Source organism: Nelumbo lutea, chromosome 7 (genome assembly GCF_056320005.1).
Source record: "Nelumbo lutea isolate HS-2025 chromosome 7, American lotus-T2T, whole genome shotgun sequence".
Lineage (NCBI taxonomy): Eukaryota > Viridiplantae > Streptophyta > Magnoliopsida > Proteales > Nelumbonaceae > Nelumbo > Nelumbo lutea.
Window position 1 is genome coordinate 18119057 of NC_142690.1, and position 24771 is coordinate 18143827.

The 24771-nt window shown below is 35.8% G+C and overlaps 2 protein-coding genes and 1 long non-coding RNA gene across 3 annotated transcripts; 1 reads left to right on the forward strand and 2 right to left on the reverse strand.

The window, feature by feature from the left end:
- LOC148845428 (proline-rich family protein) lies at positions 1-3533 on the reverse strand. Its single transcript, XM_088954906.1, has 3 exons — positions 3125-3533; positions 2246-2380; positions 1-522 (listed from the first exon to the last, which is right to left on the reverse strand). The coding sequence occupies exons 1-3, from the start codon at positions 3302-3304 to the stop codon at positions 157-159; spliced, it is 681 nt and encodes a 226-aa protein (XP_088811032.1). The 5' UTR covers positions 3305-3533; the 3' UTR covers positions 1-156.
- A 2517-nt stretch (positions 3534-6050) lies between these two features.
- Positions 6051-9909, reverse strand: LOC148845429 (uncharacterized). The gene is made up of 2 exons (XR_016102215.1): positions 7181-9909; positions 6051-7057 (listed from the first exon to the last, which is right to left on the reverse strand). It is a non-coding gene; the product is annotated as an uncharacterized LOC148845429 (long non-coding RNA).
- A 6543-nt stretch (positions 9910-16452) lies between these two features.
- LOC148845430 (transcription factor MYBC1-like) lies at positions 16453-18879 on the forward strand. The gene is made up of 2 exons (XM_088955660.1): positions 16453-17851; positions 18306-18879. The coding sequence occupies exon 1, from the start codon at positions 16973-16975 to the stop codon at positions 17843-17845; it is 873 nt and encodes a 290-aa protein (XP_088811786.1). The 5' UTR covers positions 16453-16972; the 3' UTR covers positions 17846-17851; positions 18306-18879.
- Positions 18880-24771: the final 5892 nt, after the last annotated feature.

Genomic DNA, 24771 nt, shown 5'->3' on the forward strand with positions numbered 1-24771 from the left:
TGGGTTTGAATAGATTTAACTGCCTTCATAGGCTGATAACCAAGCAGGGTTGATAAGGACGATCTCTTATACATTAGTTCCTCTTTTAATCACATTTAGATAATCAAAGAAGTATACAAAGATGAAGTACAAAGTACAAAATCTCAATTGAAGTGCTCAAGACATATTGCTTACACTCGAACTGGGAGTTTCTGCCTGGTTGTTTGATTCAACCTGAACTTGAGGAACATCTGGTGTGGAGCTTTCTGGTATAGCTGGAGCAGATTTAGGTTTGGCTGGCAATGAAGCTTCAATAATTTCTGGTGGCTTAAACTTGTTGATATAATAACTAAGAGATGGGCCTGTATACTCTGTGGTCTGCACCTGAGGTTGGTTTTTGCTAACTTGCAGAAGTATTGAAGAAGCTGCAGCAATGGAGATAAGGGCCAAACCAGCAGCGATTGCTGCTGTGTTTTCTGCTCCTTCAGAAGAGGTTCCTGCATTCCCTGAACTGATTGCACTCTCTGCCACATAAACTGCTGGCTGCCAAATCATATACAAACTAAAGGTATTAGTTAAAATATTGAAGCTTACAGTTTAGTTAGTCCAAGCTGCCAGAGACCCTTGATTGTGAATAACCTCAGTATTTGGGCCAATCCTATGGCCAGCAGAGAAAACCAACATTGGTGGACAAAGGTGTTTTGCTACACTCTTGCAATAACATTTCTATCTTTATAAGTTTAACTGTTTTATTTTCCTATTCAAGTTAATTTGTCTATGCAAGCACCCATGATGTTACACTTTGGCAGCTATGAACAGGCCTTCACTACACTGGAATAGTAGCTACTCGGTGAGAATAAGACCAACCAGACAATACAATGGACTAGTTAATCCTGCCTAGAGAGAAACTTGTACTTGATCCAATGGGTAGAACTAGTCAAGGTGATGTGGCAATACGGGGTGACTTGTTTTGGAGATTTTCAAACGTCAAATCTTTGAAAGTATATATAGATATAGATAGATAGATAGATACACATATACATACATACATGCATACATACATACATACATACATACATACATACATACATACATACATACATACATACATGTGTGTGTGTGAACGCGTGCGTGCATGAGTGTGTGTGTGTAGTCCATTGGATGAGTTAGGTAGTCATTCAGGAGCAACAACATTTACTGTTCAGGGAATGAAGGTTCAAATCATTCTTCAACACAAATCTTGATGTATGGAAAACTGAGTAACAACCAAAAATTGGACTATGAGTTCACCAATATCAACATCTTTCCTTGTGGAATTTGAGACTGCTACATGGAAAAGAATTAAAAGAGTAGTTTGTTATCTATGTTTCTTGTTTAGGGAAAAAAAAAAAAAGAGGGCCCCTCATCAGATGCACTGTAGAAAAAAAAAGTAACTGAAAAAATACCAACTTGTACCTTGCAATGAGCAAGAAATGTAGACTTCATTATATGTTAATAGAATGCAGGAAAGACACATCTAAGTTTATTCCCTGGAGATATTTCAATATAACACCAATTTGCCAATTTTTACATCAGGGGCCACTGCTTGTTTCAATGGTAAAATCTACGACCAACAAGCATTATGCATCCCTTAGAATCTTTTACAGAATTAAATTACTGTAATCAGATACGAATTAGTTGAACACCAAGTTAAATTCTTAAAGTTTATCTGAAAAGTTTTTGCATGTAGAAGAGTGAATAACTTTAAAGAAGATTGAAATACAAGTAATTTCTCAGAAAATAAGCAACATTCTTAAGCACCTTCACTTGTTAGTTTCTTCATACACAATAAAACATGTAGAATTTTCTTGGAAACAATGCTAGTTTCCTAGGAATGGTTCATTCATTTTTCAATTTATGATTGAGTTATACTGTGCTCATTACAGAAAAGAAAAGATATCACATTCTGATCATGGGTTAGTCAGAATGTATAAGTTTCTTTGCATCTAACCATTGTCCTAAGAACTGGCTTAGTCAGTCTCGTAATAACCATCAGCCTGAAAAGCCACTCCAGCTTTAGATTTTCATATTTTTTTTTTAATTCTGTTCTGGATGCAGCAGTCTTTCAAGGACTCAAGAAACCATAAACTGAATTGGTTCTTTCCTTCTGTACCTTAGGTTTATGGTCCTTAATAATCCAATGGTTTATAAGATCAATAGTTCTAACTAAATTTTATTTCATCAATTACTATGTGATTAGGAACAGATAACAAATGATAATACTAACCTCAACAGAGTATATATTTGTTTGCCCTGCAGTGTCCTTCTCAACGTAGCCCGTCCAACCTCTTTTACGAGGTGGGTATGTCCCGACCACTTTCGTTTTCTCCCCAGCTAACCATTCCATACTGACCTTGCCAACCTGTATTCAACATGGATTCATCATCATTATTTTCCATGTTGAATGACTAAATCATCCATTTAATACAGTTGAGTTTATATACAATCCTGAATCAAACTGAGAAATTTTATAAAAAAGCACACCTTCGGGTTCTGGTGGTTCGATTTGACTTGGACGAGTTTCAAGTGGATCCAAATGATTCATCATTCAGACTTGGTGAATTTTAAAATGGGTCTACATGAAATATTGAAACATTCTTTTAGCATCTGAAATTTTATTTTAACGTTTCATGTATTATCAGTATCATTGATTTTATGGAGGCCACAAAATAACTCACTAGGTAGAAGCTGGAGTTGGTACAGTCAACTAGGAATTCAATTAAACAAATTGAAATCACTGCAGAAAAATTCTCAATTTGTACAAATCTGAACATATAAGACCTAAAGGAGGGAAAACTGAGATACAGACAATATTAAAAATATCCTCCAGACCATTATTAATCCATTTTTAACACCAATCCAAGAGAGATGGACTGAGTACTAATGCTAAGAACCCATAAAAAATCAGTGTTCTTTTCTTTTCTGTCTTGTTTTTTCTTAGCTCTGACATATATAGTCATTACCAAGTTCACAGTTCAGAATAAAAGCAAGGAGAGAAAGACAACGATGGATGAATTGATTTCATAAACAGAAACAGTACAGGCAAGAACAAACAAACAAACAAATGGAGTAATTGGGAAGAAAAAAAAAAAAAGTCCCGCTTCACCTCCTTGTCAGGAGCACATTCTTCAACATTGCAGTCGGATTCCTCAGAGCTAGTGGTGGAGGAAGCTCGAATTCTGAAGGAGATGCCACTCCCCCCTGGTTTCTGCAACTTTTTGAGGAACCCGTGGGAGGGGAAAGCACGGGTGTTTGCAGAAAGCATAGTTTGTGAAGCAGAAGCCATGGGAATAAACCTGAAACAGAGAAAGAGAGAGAAAAGAGAAGGATATTATATTGCCCACGTCTGTTTGTCTTCCAATTCGTCTGGTTTATGGGGGGGGAGAGGGGGAGCGGTGGAGACCAGAGAGAGATGTTTGGTTAGCGTTTTGTGGCGGATTTGGATTTTGAATGGATTTTTTGTTAGCTACGTGTCCTCTCTTCTGCTGCTGCTACAAAATCAACAAGTACAAGTAGACAAAGAAAAGCATCTCCCTCATCTAGTCATCTCGCTCTGGTCATGGTTCGGGCCGTTTGGCCCATAGGAATCTTCAATTCCAAATGGATTCTCCAGGTGGAAATGGGCTTTGACTTGGGTTTGGGCTTGGCATGATCAGAATTGGTCGAAATACCATTTCAAATCAATAGCTCGGTCCATTGAGCTTTGCTGATTGTACAGGGATTTTTCTTTCGTAAGGAGGGAAATTATTTATTTTGGGAGCGGGTCTGCTGGTCGGATCGTTTAGGGTGTTCGTGTGAAATGGTTTTCAGTTTTTCTTGTTGTGAGTTCAAAAAATAGAATAAAATTAAACAGACCGAAAACAAACTGTTTCTTAAAATAAAATAAAATGTGGTTTTTAAGCTTGAAACCAAAAATGTGTGTTTGAATTTTTAGTTTAAAAAAAAATGTTTTTATTTTAAATCATACAATATATCTCATCATTTTTCATAAATCATACAATATCTATGATTCAACATTTGTTTTTTGTTTTGAAAATCAACATTTAGATGTTTTAAAAAAAAAACATAGATCTATTTTTTTAAACAAAATCAACTTGATTTTCTTCTTAAACAAAACACGGTTCAAGAATCAAGAACATGTTGGTTTTTTTTGTTATGATACCGGCTGCTTGATTGGTCAAAGCTCTTCCTATACCCATGTCTTCCTGGTGACCCAGCATGCATGAACCCACATCAAACTGGACCGGTCCAGATATATTGATCAGTTGTTTAAAAGCCATTTGCATCAACTTAGTGTCAAAACATTCTAGAATATCAATTAAAGGGTAAAATGGGTATAAAGGCAAAATAAAAGAAAATTTTAAAATGTATTTGGCTCAGAAGACATTATATCAAAAGACTAAATTTACTCCTCACAGAGGGCGCCTCACATGTGCCTCACACACACATCCTACCATGCATTGGGAACATCTCTCGTACTTTTAAGGTATTATTCATGGGAGATGTTTCCAATGCACGGTGAAGATGCATGTGAAGCTCCCAGGTGTGAAGAGCAGATCCTGCTCCTAAATAAGGGCCATATATCCATCCACATGAGGACCCAAGAAGAACTGTTAACAATATGCAATAGACCCATTTTCTAGGAGAAAAACCTATATCCTCTATCTCCCCTCTCCCATCTCTCCCCCTTAGGGGTAAGTAAAACAATTGAAAAATTGAATCGCAAGAAATTGAACTGAAAAATCGATTGATTGGTTTAGTTTTGGTTAGCCAATATAGAAAACCACTAGTTAATTGAATCGACCAGTATACATATATTTCTATATGTTGTATATATTTATGTATATTATATATTATATATTTTTATATATTATAAATTAATAAATATGCACTATATATAAATATATATTTATAATATATGATATATTATTTATTATTTAATATATTTATATATATTTTTATAATATATATTGTAAAAATTTAAAAACTAAAAAACTAACGAACTAAACCGACAATTAACCAAACCGATCAATCGATTAGCTTCGATCAGTTTCAATTACCAATTTTCCAAGAACCAATTATATCGATTCAATTAAAAAAAAATAACCCGATGATTCAGTCAACCATATGCACCCCTACGGCCCCCACTTTCCCATCACCTTTTTGTCCAAACATATCTCTCTCTTTTCCATCAGCTATTACATTTCCTTTTCTCTCCTCTCCTCCTTGTCTCTCTTCTCTCTCTTCCGACCCTGCACCACCACCACTACCCTGGCAGTCAATTTGTGTATATATAGTTGTAGAAAAGCCCCAAAGTCATGTAATTAAGTTGAACAACCAAGGAATCTTTTGCGTGGTAAATTGGTTTGGGTCTCATATTGCTCTAACACATTACTTTATTAACCAGCCAAATTTGAACCCCTAAACCCTAGAAATCTGGTCAAAATAAACTCTTCTTTTTTAACAAGATTAATAGTAAAACATTAAAACTTGAAATGAATAATTTAATTTAGAGTTATTGTTTGAAACAAGGTTTTGAAACCTGAATCCGAAATGAAACTGTTCTGATCACCATTTTTTGGTTCAGCGGTTCATTTGTTTGGGTTGAATGGTTTGACCCGTGACATCATAAATAAAATAAAATAACATAATATTTATAAATAATAAAAAATATCATTAAATTAAATAGATATAAAGAAAATGCAAAAAAAAAGCATGATATGGAAAATTATAAATATATAAATATAAAAAAAATAAAATGCAGCAAATACAAAAAAAAAATGCAGAATTACAAAAATACAGAAAAAATACAAAAAGTTAAAACCTTCTTCGTATGTTCAATCACGCAGTGTCTTGAAGACATCATATGTATTGAACACCCTATCCCTAGATAATGAAATATCCAACCAAAATGGAAAAGAAACTATATATATTGCTTACCAATAAAAGAAAAAATGCCTTTGTTTTTTCCCATTCCAAAAAAATAAAACCATGGTTTACATTATAAATCAATCATAGCAAATTAGCAAGGATTTGAACAAAATAATAAATTATATAGAAACAATTTGATTCACAAAAGCAATTAATGAATAGAAAATTAGTAATTTGCTAATCAAATAAACAAAAGAATTATAGCTTCATCGCCACCAGTAATGATCGTGGCACACTGTCATAGAGAGGAGGAGAATGAAACCGCTGATCAAAATATTTTGTTTGGTCTGTTCGTTGGTGATTAAAATCGCCGCTACAACTAAAGATTCGCTGACGAAGGTAAAAAAAAAAAATCCAAAAACAGAGCTAGAACCGCTGTCGCAACTAAAGAACTCGGCGGTCATTGCTACAAATCCATCGGTTTCCGGTCACCTTAGATCGCCGTAGATCGTCGAATGTTGTTGGAGGTCAGATATCAAATGGGCCCAACCATTCATGTGAGAAACAGAGATTGAGAAAAAGAAAAGAATGTTGCCGTTGCCGTTGCAAAACCGCCAGTTGCCATAGATCGTCCAAGTCATCGGAGGTCAGATGGGAGTGAGATGAGAGAAAGACAAGGAAAATAATGAAAATGGGAATTTCGTTCTATAAAAATCCTAGTCCCAATTCGATTTGGGAATTGAGACTCAAATGGATTTTTTTTTATTTAAATTGCAAAAAAAAAAAAGAAAAAACATAACCCACAAACTGCTGCTCGCGTTAAACGGTTTTGTGGTTCGACCGTCCAGATAAGCAATTCTTTGACATTTTCAACCGTTTTTTCACAAATAATGATGATAAAAAAACGGACACAAAGTCCTGACCGATTCCCAAATCAAAGGGTCTGACTATCTCATCTAGTCTGATTTTCAAAATAGTGGTTTGAAACGCTCCATCATTCTAATGTATAAAGAGTAAACGTTTTTGGTTGATCAAAACGAATTGTCATACAATTATTATTTGAGGTTGTTCATGGTTAAAATAAGCATACCTTAAAATGTAGGTGGCCTATTTGTAAAAAGCTCGGGTAGAAACAGCAACCGTCTTCATCATCGTAGCCAAAGTGATTCTGATATACAATTTGATAACACATATCTTTTACCAATTTGTATTAATCAACCCAAAACCAAAATTTTGGGTTATAAACAATAATGAAATCAAATACAATCAAATATTTTAAATTTTTACCTACTTTTGATACCTCACAGCTGCATACAACGAATACATCATGTATTTAGATATGTGGTTGTGGTGTCCTGTGGGTGGGATTCCTGTTGGTACGAGATCCCGACTGCCGAAGGGTACACTTATGACTCTCTATTCATTGAGTTCAGCTTCAGTGAGGGCAAACTCTGTTCCAACAGTCTTTACTGCATTTCATTGAGAATATTTCTCTAATTGTATGCTTTATTTTATAGAAATATATTTTCAATACAAATTTGAAAAAGGCTATTAGAATGGTACAGGCATGAATTTGCCCTAACTGAAGCCAGTCTCCTATTCATCTTATCCTTTAAGCCAAAATTATAGGCTCATCCATCCATTCACTCGGATTTAACTTCATTCACTCGGATGAATGAATATGAAATAGAGGATCTGGGCTTTATTGTAACTTTTCTTCTCCTTTTTTTTTTTTTGTTTTTAATAAAACTTTATTTTATATAAAAAATAATTAATAGATTGTTTTTGTCATATAAAATTTAGTTAATAAGGTAGACTGGTCAATAAGGTAAGTTTTTGTCATTAAAAAATAATAACGGTGAATGTAGACCACTTTTGTTGGTCACTAACATTGACTTTATACAAGGCACATATGTATCTATTACTATATAAGAGGATACATATATATGATTAATACTTACACAGACCTATAGCATATGTTCTTACACTAGTATATAATAAGTCATCTTGACATGGGGTATAGAGGTTTTTTTTTTTTTTTTGGCATTTTTGGTGATACCCCTAATCCCCCATAAGGGTCATCTGAATAACACAGTACCACACTAATAACCCCATCCCCAAAGTCGATGATTGTAGGAATCTAATCCACGCCCCTCAGTTGGTAACATGGGGTATGGAGGATGGAGGTATAAAATACCAAAATAAATTTAAGAAAATGTTAAAAAAATTGAAGGAGAGTTTTAGATTAAAAGACCCTAAGGCTGTGTTTGGTTGCTGTACAAAAATTTATTTATACTAGCACAAATGAATGGGAGTACAAATGTAAAAAATGCAAATTCTTGTTCAATTTTACTTTGGATTTATGTCTTAATTTACTTCATTTATATTGCAATCAAATAAAATAAGTTAAAATTTAAAATAAAAATAGGTCAAAGTTTACACAAATCATTTCTAGTGCCATGATTTTGCATCAGTATACATTTATTTGCATTGCAACCAAACGCAGCCTAAAAAGTAAAAAGAGGTTCGAGTTTAGAATGAGGTCACTTGGCACCCATCCAAACAAGTGTGGGATTAGACCTGTAAAACCATAATAAAACCCACCTGATTTGGACAAGAAGTTAGCCCTGTCCTTGCATGCCCAACGATGCCTCAGCCACTGTAGTGCAGATAAGAGCCGCTATCAACATGTTGTCAGACTCGAACAGGACAACGAACCGTTTTGGTCTTGATCATGAGTTGAGAGATCCAGGTTCAACCATTTGATTCATTCAAATTAAAAATATATAAAACTTTATAAAAGCTAAAACATTAAAAATGGTTTTAGATTTTCTTTTTCAAAGTTATTATGCATCAAACATAAATTGGATAAATTTGACTACGTCAATATTTCTAAGAACAAGACAATCGAAGAAAATTCATTTTGGCTTCTGATTTTCAATTCAGGCAGTCTGATCGTCCGGTTCTGCCCGAATCTGACAACAAATAAATCCAACCTCACAAACTCAAAGGCATACCAATACCAAAGCCTCACGCACAATAAAGCAGCCGCTCAAAGCATTAATCAACTTCTTCAGTTATCCACAATGTAATTTAGGATCCGTTTGGTTCGTGATTGGAATCGGAATCGGAATTTTTTAGAAAGGGATTTGGAATAGTCCATTCTCCTTATCTATTTGGTTTAAATAGAAAACGGAATCGGAATTTTTTAGAATCGGACTTGGAATAGTCTATTCTCCTTATCTATTTGGTTTAAATAGGAAACGGAATCGGATTCCGATTGATGCTGTTTGATTTATCAAAAGGCTGGAAATTCCGATTGGTAAGCCATGTCTGGACCAGGCAGGACTATACAAACCTGACCATACCCGATTCGTCTCATCTTCTTAACCTGCATATATGAACAGTGTTGATGAAAACCGATACTAGGGTCCCTTCTTTAGCAACCGTTTCTTTCCTGTTCACCTTAGAAACACGCGGGAAAAGCCGCCGGAGAAGTCTGAGAATGAAAAACGGTCATCTTCTTAACCTGCATATATGAATAGTGTTGCTCAACACTGTGGATGAAAATCGATGCTGGGTTCCCTTCTCCGATTACTTTTTCTATCTCGTTCGCCCGAAAAACACATCAAACAATTCACCGGAGAAGCCTGAGAATGAAAAACAGTCGTCTTCTTAACCTGCATATATGAACAGTGTCACTTGACATTGTGGACGAAAACCGCTGCTGAGTCCCTTCTCCAATGACTGTTTCTATCCCGTTCACCTTAGAAACATGTAAAAAAAAGCCTTTAGAGAATTCTGAGAATGAAAAAATGGTACATGAATTTTTAAAACAGTGGGAATGAAAAATAAAAAGATATTGAAATTATTAAAAAATGGACGCCTAAATAAAAGAACCGGTGAGTGAGAACTTGATGATCGGAATACTGTTACTGTTACTTATAGCGGGGAATGGGAATCACATTCCGGGGGAGGGGGTCGGGAATGGCCATTCCCCCATATGAGGGGAATGACATTCCACCTACTCATTTTCATTTCGTTCGACTAAATATTTAGAATCAAAATGACTCATTCTGATTTGGATTCCGATTTTAAGATCCTATTCCCTCCGACCAAACAGACCCTTAGTATAATTAATTTACACAAGATAAACATACTAATAATATGTTTGCATTGTCAGGCTCAAGCTTGAAAATTGGGATGGATCATCATTTATCAATGCCTTGATATAAGCCAAGACTAACCTAGTCCTGACCTAATTCGAACCAGGATGTGACTGAATGCCAAGCCAATCTGAGCATCTGACCTAAGACCGGGTTGGAACCCAATCTGAATTTCTGACCAAAGACTGGGTTGGATCAGTGATCATGTTGGTACACCAATCGAGGAGAGAAAGAGGGAGAATAGTGTTTGTTGTTTTGATGAAGGATTTTCTACAACTTATGTATACTCTCCTCTCTACCAACCTAATGAACGATTGTGATTTAAACCCACTGAAGAGAAAGGGCAAGGAAAAAATCAGATTTCCAATGGCAGCAAAATGAAAGAAAGGGGAAGGAGAGTCTTTCGTAGGTAACAAATTAAAAAAAAATGAGGATTTATTTTTTCAAAAAGATTTATTCATAAAAAATACATATTTTCTTTTGAGAAAAGAGTATGTAAAGGTTAACATCGCTCAGTTGTTAGAAAAATTAAAATTCTTATCACATGGATAGGGACAAGTGTCTAACTTCATTGGGTTGGTAGATAGGAGAGTAAATATAAGCTAGCGAGATATTCGTCATGCCTTATTTCACCCACCAAACATCATGTAGAGACAAATAAAAAATCAATTGATGTGATATCTTGAATTTATTACATATGTTGGGGTTGGGTGTTCACATTTTATTCCAGCACTTTACACTAAGTTGCAAAAATCAAAGAGAAGAGAATAAAACTACTTACGTATCTTATAACTGAAGTTTCCCAAAGTTAGGCCTCACACACTTCTTTGTTGGTCCAAGATTTTCAGCTTGTCCAACCCAGCAACCATTTAAGTGGATAATTTGGATCTCAGTGTAGAATTGATTTGGGACCATTTGATCACAACTGAAGTGGCTAACCTGAAAAAAAGCTAAGTTTTTGTCTGTTAGTGAATAAGCTGCTAAGAATGTTATGAATTCTTTAGATCATGTTTTATTCGCTGCTTTTGATCTGACTCTTCAATTTGAACCTATTTTGGGCAACAATGAGCATCAATGAATAATATTAGAGAATTTAGAATGTTTGATTACAAAATTCTTGCCATAGGCTTTATTCTTTGTAGAATTAAAAATCAGCTCATGATATAAAAATTGAGGCAACCTATAACATGAAAAATAATTGTCCCATGTTGCATATTTTCATTTTTCAAAAAACCTCTGGATCAACAACAGTCATAAACTGCCAGCCCGTATTCCAAAACTCCTTGCATAGATTTACCAATGGACTACCCTGAAAACTTATGCCAAAGGACATTGATTGTTGGCCATCTATATATCAATAAACATATATGCTGATAGTTTTGGAAATCTAGGCCGGGCACAAAGTTTTTAAAGAATGAAAATAATCAACATGGGGCATCATTATATGATGTTTTATATTATTTTATGACTTTTTTAGTATATTATGTTTACTGAATATACCAATTTGATGAAATTGTTACGCTTTCTATTTCATTTTTTATTTTATAATTTTTAAATCTCATTTCTATTTAAAAGTTCCAAGCTCTTTTCCTCATTTGCACAATTTTCTACTCAATTCAACAATTAGTTTTAAATAGGTGCTAATTTCTTCCTTTAAATTTTCTTCTATATTTTCCATGTGAGATAACCAAATGCAAAAGCTTTTTCTAGTTTGTTGTCGTTTCTTCTTGTTTTACATATTTTGTGTTATTGATGTGGGGGCCATAGTTTATGTTAGTGTTGGTCTTGTATATTTTTACTATATATATATATATATATGTATACTTATATTATCATTCCGGTTGATAAAAAAAATAAAATTAAAATTTGCAATCAAACAGGTTTAAAATTTATTTTCATCCTTACCACAAAAACAATTATTTAAAAAAAAAAACATTTATTATTAAAAAAAATGAACAAAAATGAAAATTGAACCAAACATAACGTTTATGCCGAAGGTGATCGAAGTTGGGTATTCACTAAATTACAAACCAATATTCAGCAACTTCAATCGTTATTAAAGGGCCCCACCATGCCTAATGTGGAGACATCTAAAGAGATAATAAGTGGCCAATCTTGAAGCCAGTCCCATCAGAAACCTTCAACTGTTGAATTGTAGGCTGATTGTTGAAGCAACACTAATCTAAAACCTACACTAAGGAGCTAGCATAGGTGGTATGTACATGCTGTTGCACCTTATCAACCCCTCTGCATAGTCAGAAGGCTAGATCACTTTCATTAGCATAATCAATCAATCATATACAAGAAAAGATGAGTCATGTCATATCTCCATAGATGAGCTCACCCAAAGAGATGCTTTTGTGCATTTCAGCATTTGACTGTCTTAGCGTCTATTTTGGGTTTTGTCAACCTGATGTGTCATGCCACTCAGCTTTTTTTTTTAATTCTTTGGGTACATTATAGATAACCACACTGTATTTAGGAGGTGGCAACATTTAATCCCTCAGAAACTTTCCCAAACTTTTAGATTTCAATACTTGTTCCTTGACCCATTAATCGGATTATGGTAAAATAAAAAATTAAAAATAAAATCTCCAATCGAGATTTTATGGGCTGACAGTAACAAATATCAAATTAACGAGAATAACCATTCTAAAGCACATATTGTTCTCTAGGAGTTGATGAACCGATCATTTTTAAGGCCTTGTCAAGATGAAATTTGTTGAAACATGAAAGTTGAGAGAACAAAAATTGAAAATGTTCAAAAGACTACATTTAACAGAGCCTAATTATTTAGAAATTGCCTTATTCTATCCCTAAGTCAATTTCTTAAAGTGTCCCTAAGTTTTAAGAAATTGACTTATTCTACTCTTATTGTTTAGAAATTATCTTAAAGTATCCCTTTTTTTTTTTTTGACAATTGACTAAATCATCCCACCATTAGCATTCAATAACAATCTGTTCACATCTTGAAAGGGTTTTCAAACATCAAAACCTTCAAAACCCTTGTCGAGCTTTTATAAACAAACTCACCTTCACGACGAGCTAGCAACAAACACTACCGCCACCGGCCCCCACCTCTTTTCTTCTTCTTCTTTGGCGGAAAAAACCAGTTCGACCGTCTCCCTCCTCCTCACTTTCCATTCTCCTCCCTCTTGTTCCATTTCTTTCTCTTCTTTTTCCCTCACCACCTCCTCTCTTTCTTCTTCTCCTTTGCTCCATCATTCTTCTCCCTACTTACCTCATATTGTCCCTATTTCATTGTTATCGAACCCAAAATAAGAAGCATTATTGGTTTCTCACACCTATTAGAAAGAATTGATTGTCGATTAATCTCACACAAGTGTGAAAAATGTGAGATTAATCAACAGGTAATCTAGGTTGAGCTCTGATGGAGAAGCTGGCTTTCACTACTGAAAGATTTGATTGTACCTCCCTCAATCAAGTCGAGCTGGAATTCAGACGATTGATGAAGAAGCTCACTTTCATTACCAAAAGATTCTAGTCCGTTTGTAACTATCATGGAATACAATTCAATGTCATGGCCTCAAAGACGCACACTAGCTTCTTCCATCCCTGTTTCAATAAAGAACAAAGAAATAAGTAAAGGGAAACAGAAAATACAGAATTAACTCTGGTATCGAGTGATGGCTACATTGTTTCAGAATTGACTAAGAGGGATTTGACTAAGCTCACCCAAGATTCAACCGAGTTGGTCTAAATTATTGTTTCAGAAAATTGAATCATTTTAACATGAACTTCACTTTTTTTTAAGCTAGGATCAAATTGCTAATTTGACAAAGTTTGTTTATAAAAGTCAATTGATTAAAATTAAAAAAAAAATCATAATGCAAGGTGAAGTTCCTGAATAGGTTTTTATTCTCTAATGTGTCCTTCCATGCAAAAGCCTATTAGGCTTGAAGTATGGATAAGCACAGGCCCATTCATGATTCATACCTTGTGTTGAAATTTAATTAATTATAGGCGATGAATAAGGACCAAACACCAAAGAAATAGTCTCTGATACCATGTCATGTAATAGTTCAACCTAAAAGTTTAAGCTCTTAAGTGAGATCCTTAAATAGTTTTTCATTTTCCAAAACCCATTACCCCTCAACCCTGGTGAGGGGAGGTTTGTGCATTTGACTCAAAACTTATGGGTGGTATAAGTATTTTACCTTTTATTAATTTGTGTAGCACTGGAATATGCACAAGGATAAGAGAGAACCCATCTCTTAAGAGCTTAAGGCTTAAGAAGCCCTCTCTTCCTTGGAAACCATGGACAAGTTACAAAGAGAAATAGAGAATCTTCAAATTAAAAGAATAGAAATGCTTTCTTCTTTACTTCTTTTCTTTTTTCTTTGAGAAGAATATAGAAATGTTTTCAAACAAGAGGTCTTGTTTCAAGTCACTACACGATCAACATGAAAATATTGTTTTGAGAAGGGCAAAATAAGGTAACAAGTTTGGATAAAAAGCAATTAAAGAATTCTAAAACTTCTTTCAAAAATTAAAACAACCCAAACTCAAGATTCTTATGACTGCCAAAGGCAATCATATCTCACGCATGTCTGTCCATGGAGATGAGAATCCTCCATTTAGTGGATCCTAGTTTAACACGTTCAAATGGTCAACTAGCCATTAAGAATCCATTAAAACTTTGATGATTCTAAAGTTGGCCTTTCAATATCCTTTTAGGTTTTTGTTCAATCTGAGTACCAGTAGGCTCTATTTGGATAAACCTTTGATTTTCAACTTTAGACTATGGAAAACAAAGTTGAGTCAAAAAGTGTTTTGAGAGTTTGGTAAAAACTGCTTTTAAAAACATTATAATTTAAAGTCAAAATACTTTTAAACCCCAAAGAACAAAGTCTAAAATCCTGAAGTCTATCCAAATGATTTTTTTTTTTTTGTGAGGATTGCAATAGGCCAGCTTAGCATATGCTGCATGTCTTAAAGTATACTCAAGTCCAGTTTAATTAAATTTACTTTTGAAACCAAACTGTGCATTTGGATCCGAGGAAGTGGAATTTCAACATTGGTAATTTGGATACATCCAATTCATATGAATTAGAATACCTATGGAATTCTAGTTGACACATTTTATAGGAATTTGATTTTTTTAATCTCGTGGTGTTGTTCACAATTCCCGCATCCATGTGAACCATGAGTAAGCGTAATAAGAAACAACAAATCAACAAAGTACAAAGCATAGCAACATTATTAATTATAGCCAGAAGGAAAATACATTTAATGTATATTCCAACTGTTCTTCCCAAGTAACCCGATTCCACATCATCCCAATCTATAGATTTTCGATGCATAGGATTTCTAGATATCTTAAATTCCCACATGGATTTCAATTCACACAATTCAAGAATAAAGAGAATAGAAGGAAAATATATACTAAAGAATTAAAAATTATGAGGATTAAAATATAATAAAACGAGATAATGAACTATTTAAAAATTTTACAAGCATCAAATCCGAAACCATCTACAACTTGGATAGGCCTAGATTTGCACCAAACCTATCCGATTAAAGACAAGTTACATGAGAGTGTTTAACTGTCAATGAATAGGCTCTGGTTTGGGACAAGGGTGGAGCAGTCTTGAACTGATTATTAATTGATTCTATAAAACAGACACAGAACCAAATCAATTATTAATCTGGGTAATTGAGTCTAACCTGATTATACCTTACATTTATAAATTACCTACTTGAAACTTTACTAATGATAATATAACCTCGATAAAAAATATCTTATATATGAAATCGGCTTTAGTGCTCACGAGATGAAGCTCACACCGTTTGCATGGGGGAATATTTTCATACTTGTATGTACTTTTCATGGGAAGATATTTCTAATGCAGATGTAAACACAGTCTTGTGAGAATTAAAGCCCATTTCCTTACATACTGCCTATGAAATTAATAACTATATAAAAATCATCCATCTTGAGTCAACCAATTTGAAACAATAAAAACTAATCCCAATCCAATTATTAAACCATAAAACTAGAATCAACATAATTGATTTGATTGGTTTGGTTGCATCAGATAGACCTGACCTATTGACAGCTCTGGAGGAGTTGAGTTATATATCAAAATAGCCGGACCGGGCCCATTTTCATCCTTAATCTAAGGTTATTTGTAGAACCATACCCGACCCGAGCATAAACCATACCCGCATATACTTAATCAGATACCCAAATGGGCAAATGATATGCTTTGGTATAATTCCATTTTTACTCCCTCTAAACCCGAAAGTCATCCCCTCTTTTGGCATTTTCTGAGCCTTACAATACGGTTCATTCATACTTCCTAAAGAAAACGTACAAACCAACGCCATTCCATCTCATCTTCTAGGGGTGGAAAAAGTTTATTCCCTTGTGAAGTGTAATAAATGCATGACCAGAGTCCAGAGAATCAACTGAAAGCCTCACTTTGGTTGTTCCAGGGAGAAGATAACCCAAACTCCCATAAAAAACCAAAACAAAGTGAATTAACTTTGTCTTTAACTTTGTAATATGATTCCCTCAACCCCACTCCCATGTCCGATGTCTATATTTTCAACCACCATATCGCTCTTCCCCTAAAACCCGGAAAAGAAAAAACCAAGAAAAATAATTAAAATCTAATGCAGGGAATCAGCAACAGTACCAATAGTAACTGTTGAAAAGAAAGTAATACAAGATCCACCTCGAACATCTCTCCCTCCCTTCTCATACCTCTTGACCCCCCTCTTCTAGTCTTCTTCCCCATGTTTCTAAACAGAAATTGAACGATACCCAGATAAGAAAAACGCAGAATCAGAGAGACCCAGAAGAGCAATACCCAGAAATTCCAATTTCCAAATTCCAACGGGTTGTGTTAGTTTTCATCTATTTATGTTTAATTTGTAGAGCGTAGGAAATAATGAGGGAGGAGGACTCAAACTGGTTTTCCAGATGGGAGGAAGAGCTTCCATCTCCAGAGGAGTTGATGCCTCTTTCGCAGACCCTTATAACCCCTGATCTTGCCCTGGCTTTCGATATCCGAAACCCTAACCCATCTTCGCAACCTCCCCCGCCACCACCACCTCCTCCTTCTCAACCTCACTCGGCCGAGTTTGACTCGGGCGAGTTGGGTTCCGGTGCCGCCGGCGATGAACCGGCTCGGACCCTCAAACGTCCTCGCCTTGTGTGGACTCCTCAGCTCCATAAGCGATTTGTGGACGCTGTGGCGCATCTCGGGATCAAGAACGCCGTGCCGAAGACGATAATGCAGCTGATGAGTGTTGATGGGTTGACTCGGGAGAACGTCGCCAGTCATCTCCAGAAGTACCGGCTTTACCTGAAAAGGATGCAGGGGCTTTCCGGCGGTGGCGGTGGCGGTGGCGGAGCGGCGGCGTTATCGGCCACTGATCCTGCCACGGATCATTTGTTTGCCAGCGCACCGGTTCCGCCTCACTTCTTGCATCATGGACGGCCGGCGTCTGATCACTTTTTGCCGTTTGTGCCGGTGACTTTACAACATCACCATCATCAACAGATGGCGGCAGCTGCAGTTGCCGCGGCGCATCAACAGCAGCAGCAGCAGCAGCAGTTCCATCATAGGCAAATTGGACATTTTGGGTCGCCACCGGGTGGTCAATTCGAGCATGGGTTTCTGACACGGCAACCGCAGCCGATGCACAGGATGGGGGCACCAGTTCCGGGTCAACCACCGGCTTATGTAGAGGATTTGGAGTCGGCAACCGGAGGAGGAGGAAGAAAGGTTCTAACTTTGTTCCCAACCGGGGATGATTGAGTTTTGGTAATTGTTGCCTCTCTTTACTTTATGTCCTGTTTCCTCTACATTCAGTGTTTAGGTTCATGGAATTTGTATTGGGAGGGATTTAGAGGTTGGAGCCGAATTGGGTTCAGCTGGATTCAGGGCCTTTGTTATTGTTGTTGTTGTTGTTGGTACTGTTGGTGATAGTGTTAGGTGTCAGGTGCCATGGAAGTCAAATTTCCCTCTCCAGATCCTAGAATTGATTGTATTTTCTTTTGTTGGTTTCCAACTAGATCCAATTCTGGATGCTCTCGAGTGATCACTGTTGGTGACTAGTGCGAACCCAGCTGTTGTTTGTAGTTTTAGAATTTCATACAATGTAATTAAATTGTTGGTACTGGTCCTGCTTCTACTCATCTCTACGGTCACTGATATTAGCCATGATGTTGCACTGGCCATGGGTGGTGGTTGACATTAATAATGGTGCTATTTTCAGGTTGGTGGGTTCCTTAAGGATTGGTTGATTTGGTAATTGAGCTGACTCTTAGGTGTCTCTACTGTTGCATGGTATTGGTACTTGTAGTGGTGTCTCTGGTATTGGTCTTCTTTGATGATGGTGCTGGTGCTGGTGCTGGTACTGGTAGTAGTCATGGCGAGGACAATTTTCCAAGTATTTGAGCTTGTTGGTAGGCAGAGATGGTGGACGGTGTACTCTATATCTTATAGAGACATCAAACATCAAAAAGAGGGTGTTATCCCTGTTCAAAACATTTGTTACCTAGCTTATGGGACATTCCCAGGTAGCTTTTCTGTGCGGGTTCATTTTCCATCTTTTTTCTTAATTTGTTATCTGTAGAGGGGAGAGATTTGAACCATCCAGTTGTGTCTTCCTGCTGTAAATTCTGGGGTTTGATGTGAGTTGGAGTTCCCAATATTAAGGGGAGCTTGTCACTTGTCAGAAACTCTGATGTTATTAGAACATTAAATGTATTTCAATGCTCCAAGAATGCCAAAATGTATTGACTTATCTGAACCTAATATTATTCAAAATTCTCTTTGTAGCTCTTGTATAATTGTGCATATCTGAACCTGAAGTACAAATGAGGTCACCTCAAATTTCCTTTTCCTTAAAAGATGCGTGACTCTGAAACTAAGACAAATAGTTACTTATTTGGTCCTGGTTGAATCATAATTTTATTGGAATATAATTTTTTAGGTAAGAAAAATGGCTGGATTGCCTGTTGCAAGCTTCCCTTTTTTGCTACTTTTTTGGATAAGTAGCTGTAATCTGTAATGGCAACAACAATAGCATAAGTGGTAAACTATTTAGAAAAGCTATAGAAAAATCTTTATTTGCCTAAACTCATAACCTTACAGAAAATAAAATAAGGTCTTAGCTAAGAGAGAAACTTTTGCATTGCCATAACAATTAGCAGGTCTTTTATTCAAACTCCATAAAGCTAATCATGCATGGATGTAAAATGGCCTTTTACCATATTAATTAACACTTTTAAGGATCTCTTTATACTATCAACGCTGTTGGCATTGCATCTCTTCCACAGATCACAATTACAGAGTGAGGTGGTTTTATCTCACACAACCTCATCCTAGAACATTACGATGTTCTTTTGCAATTTTTATTGAACTTCAAAATACTATGACATGACCCAGTACATTTCAATCAACTCTAGTAAGTGCTGCTACTTTTTTTTTTTTTTTTGATAAGTAGAAGTTCTGTGCTACATTTTCCATGCAAATTAGCAATGAATTAGGGCATTGATTTCATCCCCAGTCCCTTTGCAAAGAAGAATCTTCTACTATTGTCATTTTCCCTTTCCCCCATTTTTTTAGATAGTGTCTACTTCCTGGATCCTGTTTATTGCTTCTCCTTACCTAAAGAAATTTGGCACTGTTTCTTCTATAGCTATTGGCTAACGCATACAAAACTTTGAGAAAAGGCATGTAATCTCATCATTTATCCTGAAAAGTTTTTCCCATTGAATTATCCATACAGAGAATATCTTATGGTCAGTTCCTTTTAGAAAGTCTTTATATGGTTCCATAACCTGTTTCCACAGTCTTATTGAAGGTACTAAGATTTGTATCATATTCCTGGTTTGCACCACCTTAAATGGAGGCTGTTATCCTCCTCCAAAGACTCTAATCTCCCTACTAAATCTCCTACAATATTTTCCTAATTACACCTAATTTGGGAGAACTTCCAAGATTTTCTCAATTCCGAGAAATTGAACAATGGCCTACTCCATCTTTTAATTGTTCTTTGTTTCTACTGCAACCACAATGAAACTTAGGCATGGTCAATAGTGAGAAAGAAAATTTGGGAGTGAGTCTCAGAAGTTGTCTTGGGTAAAAGTAGCTTTACCAGATTTAGGTATATTGTTCTTCAAAAAGGCTTCAAGTTTCTTTTATATGATTTTGGGAGTTATTTTAGCCTTTTTCTTTTGGGAAAAAAAAGTAGAATGACAGAACAGAATTCATTTAGCCAACCCAGGATAAGGCTTAGTTAAATTGGGTTTAGTTGGGTATGCTAGCCTTTTTCTGTCCTCCAATGGAAATTTGAAAAACTTAAATAATAAGGAAAGAAGAATGAATTAAATAAAGATCACTTAGATTTCTATGGTTGCCAAGTTGGACATGAATCCTGTGATCATGGCTTGGGGATACGAAAATTGTCTAATTGATTCACATCATGGAACCTTTCTATTCTCATAATTAAAGCAATTAACGGATCCACATGAGATAATGGAAGGAGAATACCTCCTGGAGTTATAATTTTGGAGAAACTTCACTTTTGTTACTTCAGGAATCATCATATATTGTCAGGTATCTTGCAAAATCTTTGTCATATTGACTATGCATTTGCTTTGTTATCCCAAAAGAGCTAGTTAAGAGGCTGCACCTGGCAAGAACATGTGAGATGTATGTCAATAAAAAGTCATATCTGCTTCTACAACCAGACAACACTTTCTGTCTGAAACAATCAACTTTCGACAGAGATTCCAATATGTTGTTATGGCAGTTAATAAGATGGTCGAATGGATCAACTTTATCAAAAGTGAGATTTTTTAGTTCCTGATGGTTAATGGTTAGCCTGATCCAATGTGATTTCTGGTCGACAGAGTCTGAGATATCCAATTGCCTTGCTTGATCAAGTTTTAAAATATATTTTCCACCATATATTGATCTCATTAGAGTTTAAACCCAAAAACTGTATGAATCTTCCAGAAAGAGCAATTTTACGGGCATTTAGTCTCAAGCTTCTGTAGTCTTGTCTTTAACCTCTGATTCAGTCAGTGTTATATGGACATGAACACAGGAAGCAGAATGTAACACATGTTCAAGAGTCTGATTTGGCAAGATGAGAAAACACTGACTTGCAGTCACACCTATAGAACATGATATACAATTGAAATCGTTCCTTTTTTTTATTCTAATTTCTAACATTATATATTTGTGCATTTACCAAAGATTATGTAGCTTAATTTGGCTAAATTTATTTTTGATGCTCCCAGCATCCTTTAGGTGTGTTTTACAGATTTTTAGGGATTCTCAAAGAGTTTATGATTAAAAAACAAACAAATAAATAAATAAATAAAGGTCCCCTAGTGCTTTACCCCATAGTTGTATTATTATGATGGAGAGATGGTGTCTTAAATGTCTGAAAATTGAATAAATCCTCCATGATGTATTATCAAGCAGTGGTTGTATTTGCTTGCTTTCTGAGGCAGTAGGGGGAGGGATTCTTAGAGGCATTGTACTTCATTCTCAGGGTGCCGTTCTAGAGTTTGGAGAGCATCAATAAATGACACTGAAAGTGCTCAAAAAAGGTCAAGGAACCAATTAATCTTCATCTTGACCTCCACTCTCCAATGAATAGTTGCCCTCCAGGCACAAAGAAAAAGCCCCTTTTTTGTTGTCCTACCAATATGGAGTTATGGCTGATATGGTAAGAAAAAATAGCCAGTGCATTAAGGAATGAATTATACTACTACAGGGATGTTGCGGAAAGCTCTATACTGAAAAGATTAAACTGGGAAAATATATAGTGTGTTCGTCATGGAAGTCGTTTCAACATTGTTCTGCAGGAGCTTTCTTATTCAACTGATTTCAAATAGCTAATGGGACTGTGTTTTTTTTTTCCTGGACAAAAGTTATATATTCAAGACTGTTGTTGCACTCCTCTTCTAATGGGACAGAACTGACCACGATCTGGTTGCAACCTCCTTTAAAGGATTCAATGCTCTGCAAATCAAGCCCATTTGACTGTGACCAATTAGCAGTTATATTTTACAAACCAGAATTTTAGCCATCAAAGATTGACTTCTTTGACACCAGATTCTTATAATTAGCCATTAGGTATTCATGCTCCTAATATAAAATTATTTTGTGATGGAGGTAGAATTTAACCAATTCATTCTGTTGTCAATTTGTCATGGTAAATGTGTGATCCTATCCCCAATATCTGTTCAAACTCAAAGGTCTAGCTCCTCATCCCAAGAAGTTCATGTGCCTATCCTGAGGGGTCCAGGCCGCTACTAAACGATTCTCAAACTGGTTTGAGTCTTCTATTACGCATGATTCAGTCACAAGATGGATTTGTATTGTGGATTTGAATGAATAACAGGATATTTGGCAGTATAAGACTTACTCATTTAAAGTTCAGCAGAAATTTCCAGACCAAGTAATGCCACATATTTGGGAAAACATTGCCAGCTTCCCGCCTTCGCCCCAAGAGAGAGGGAAAAAAAGGGTTCTATCGTCTTATTCTAATATGCATGAACTAAACCGGATTATCAGTCGTGGTGTTTCTCATCTAAGGCTTTCAAAAGCAAAGCTATCTCCACCATTCATACCTGTTTCAATAACCCATTTTCCTCATTTCAAAACTACATTCTTCCCTCATCCAGTTGGGTAATAGTTTTTTTTTTTTCTATTATTTAGTTTAGAATAGAACTTTGTTATGCATGGATTGGTGTCAAAGATGCCACACATATAGGAATATTTATCCTCGAATGAAGGATGCAGGTGTCCTTCCCAGCAGCCTGGTTATGACAGGATCAGCGTTGTACTAAGGCTTGATTTTTTTTTTTCAGGCCAATGCTCAAACTTTAATTGACAAGAATCCATTTCATAGTCAACTGATAAGCGGGTGAACATGCACTGATACCAAATATTTGAGGTTCTTTAGGCCCCATTTGTTTCAAGAAAAACAAAGGGAAATGTTTTAGCTATACCTCGGCACACTTGATGATGAAAACTTTGTTTTTCCTCATTTGCATCAAGATAAAAGTATAAAAGCCTTGCCATAACAAGAGGATAGAAATAATAGTTTGAATATTTCAATATCAAAAGGTTTATATCCATTTCTACATTAAAAAAAAATATAGCCTTAAGAATATTTATTCTTTAATTGCATAATTTTGGCAATTTTTATGATGCCAGAAGAATATGATACCAAAAGGGCTGTAGCTAATCAGAATACCCCCATGAATTTGATGAATACCAGCTTATTGGTTACTACTTTTATGATACTGGTTGATTGGCTAATAGTATTTTTTTATGTATCATGTTTGGAATCCTCTAGAAAAATTTTGTTCCTTGATGGATTGAAGAGAAGTCTCCTTTCAGTGGTAGATAATAAAGCCATGTTGCCCATGCTTATAATAATCTTAAATTTCACCCAAATGGTTCTTTTGGTTCTGGAATGAAACCGAACTCTTGATCCAGCTCTCATTAATCCCAACTTATTACTCCAAAGAACTAATCCTCTTACAACTTACAAGAATTTAACTTCACTCTAGAACCAAAGGATCATTTACCTGAAATTTAACATTCTTTTAAACATGGGCGATGTGGTTTTGTTATCCACCGTCAAAAGGAGGCTATTCCTCCTTCCACGGAGGAACGAAGTTTTTTTCTACAAACAAGTCCTTGTAACATTTATTTAGTCAAAAAAAATGTTAAAAAGAAGGTGCTTTTGGCAACATACACAAAAGGAGAATCCTTTCTTTCCCCTGATTTTACATAAATTGATGGGCCATATTGGTTCCTAAGCAATTTTCTTCATTTGAGAAAACAATAGAACCAAGGGAAGATTGCTTTTCTACTTTAGTGAGTTAGAACTGCTTTTTACAACCCCTGCTTTAACAAGAGTAAGATCCAAGATATAGGTACCACCATCAATCAAAAGGTGAAAAATAGCCCTAGGAAGGGGGCGAATTTTGATGCATGTATTAAGATGGGACAGTTTGATGAGCCAGCCAAGACAGACTTCCCAGTTCCAACAGATACAGTAGCTGTTCTACAACTGACTAACTGAGCCCACCCCAGATTACCAGGCTTCTTGGGCTAATCTATAAGTGCCAACTCAGAATGATTTGCTCCAATAACATCAAATGCCACAAATCTCATATAAAGCTAAAGCCTAAAGGTTCTCACTATCAATAATTATATGGCTCTTATGCTTTGAAAAGACCCCAACACATGTGATGAAAGATAAGGGGAGGGGGGGGGGGGGGAGAGAAGACATCAGGACATCTTCTGTCAACAAATGGGGAAATCCATTTTATAGAAAAATCAGAGCCTATGATCCACTAGAAATCAAAGCATCATAGGCTAGTAGACATGTTTACTGTTGAAGTGAATAAGCAATTTTGGCCTTTCTTCCTTCCTGTCACAACAACATGGGCAACTTCATGTGCCACAGCCACACTGTGGGTAGCATGTCAGTCCAAGACAAGCACTCCTTGAGTGGGAAAAGTTGCCTAAAAAGTATAAGCCTATAAGCAAGTAACTAGTCAAGAATCTCATAGGCCAGAATACATAGATTAATGGGCCTCTCATGGAAACATCTTAGGGTTTTCTTTTATTTGTGTCAGAGAACGATGTAGGCATGTTTCAGTTGTTTAGAAATAAGCCCATCTCCAAAAGAAATTGGACTC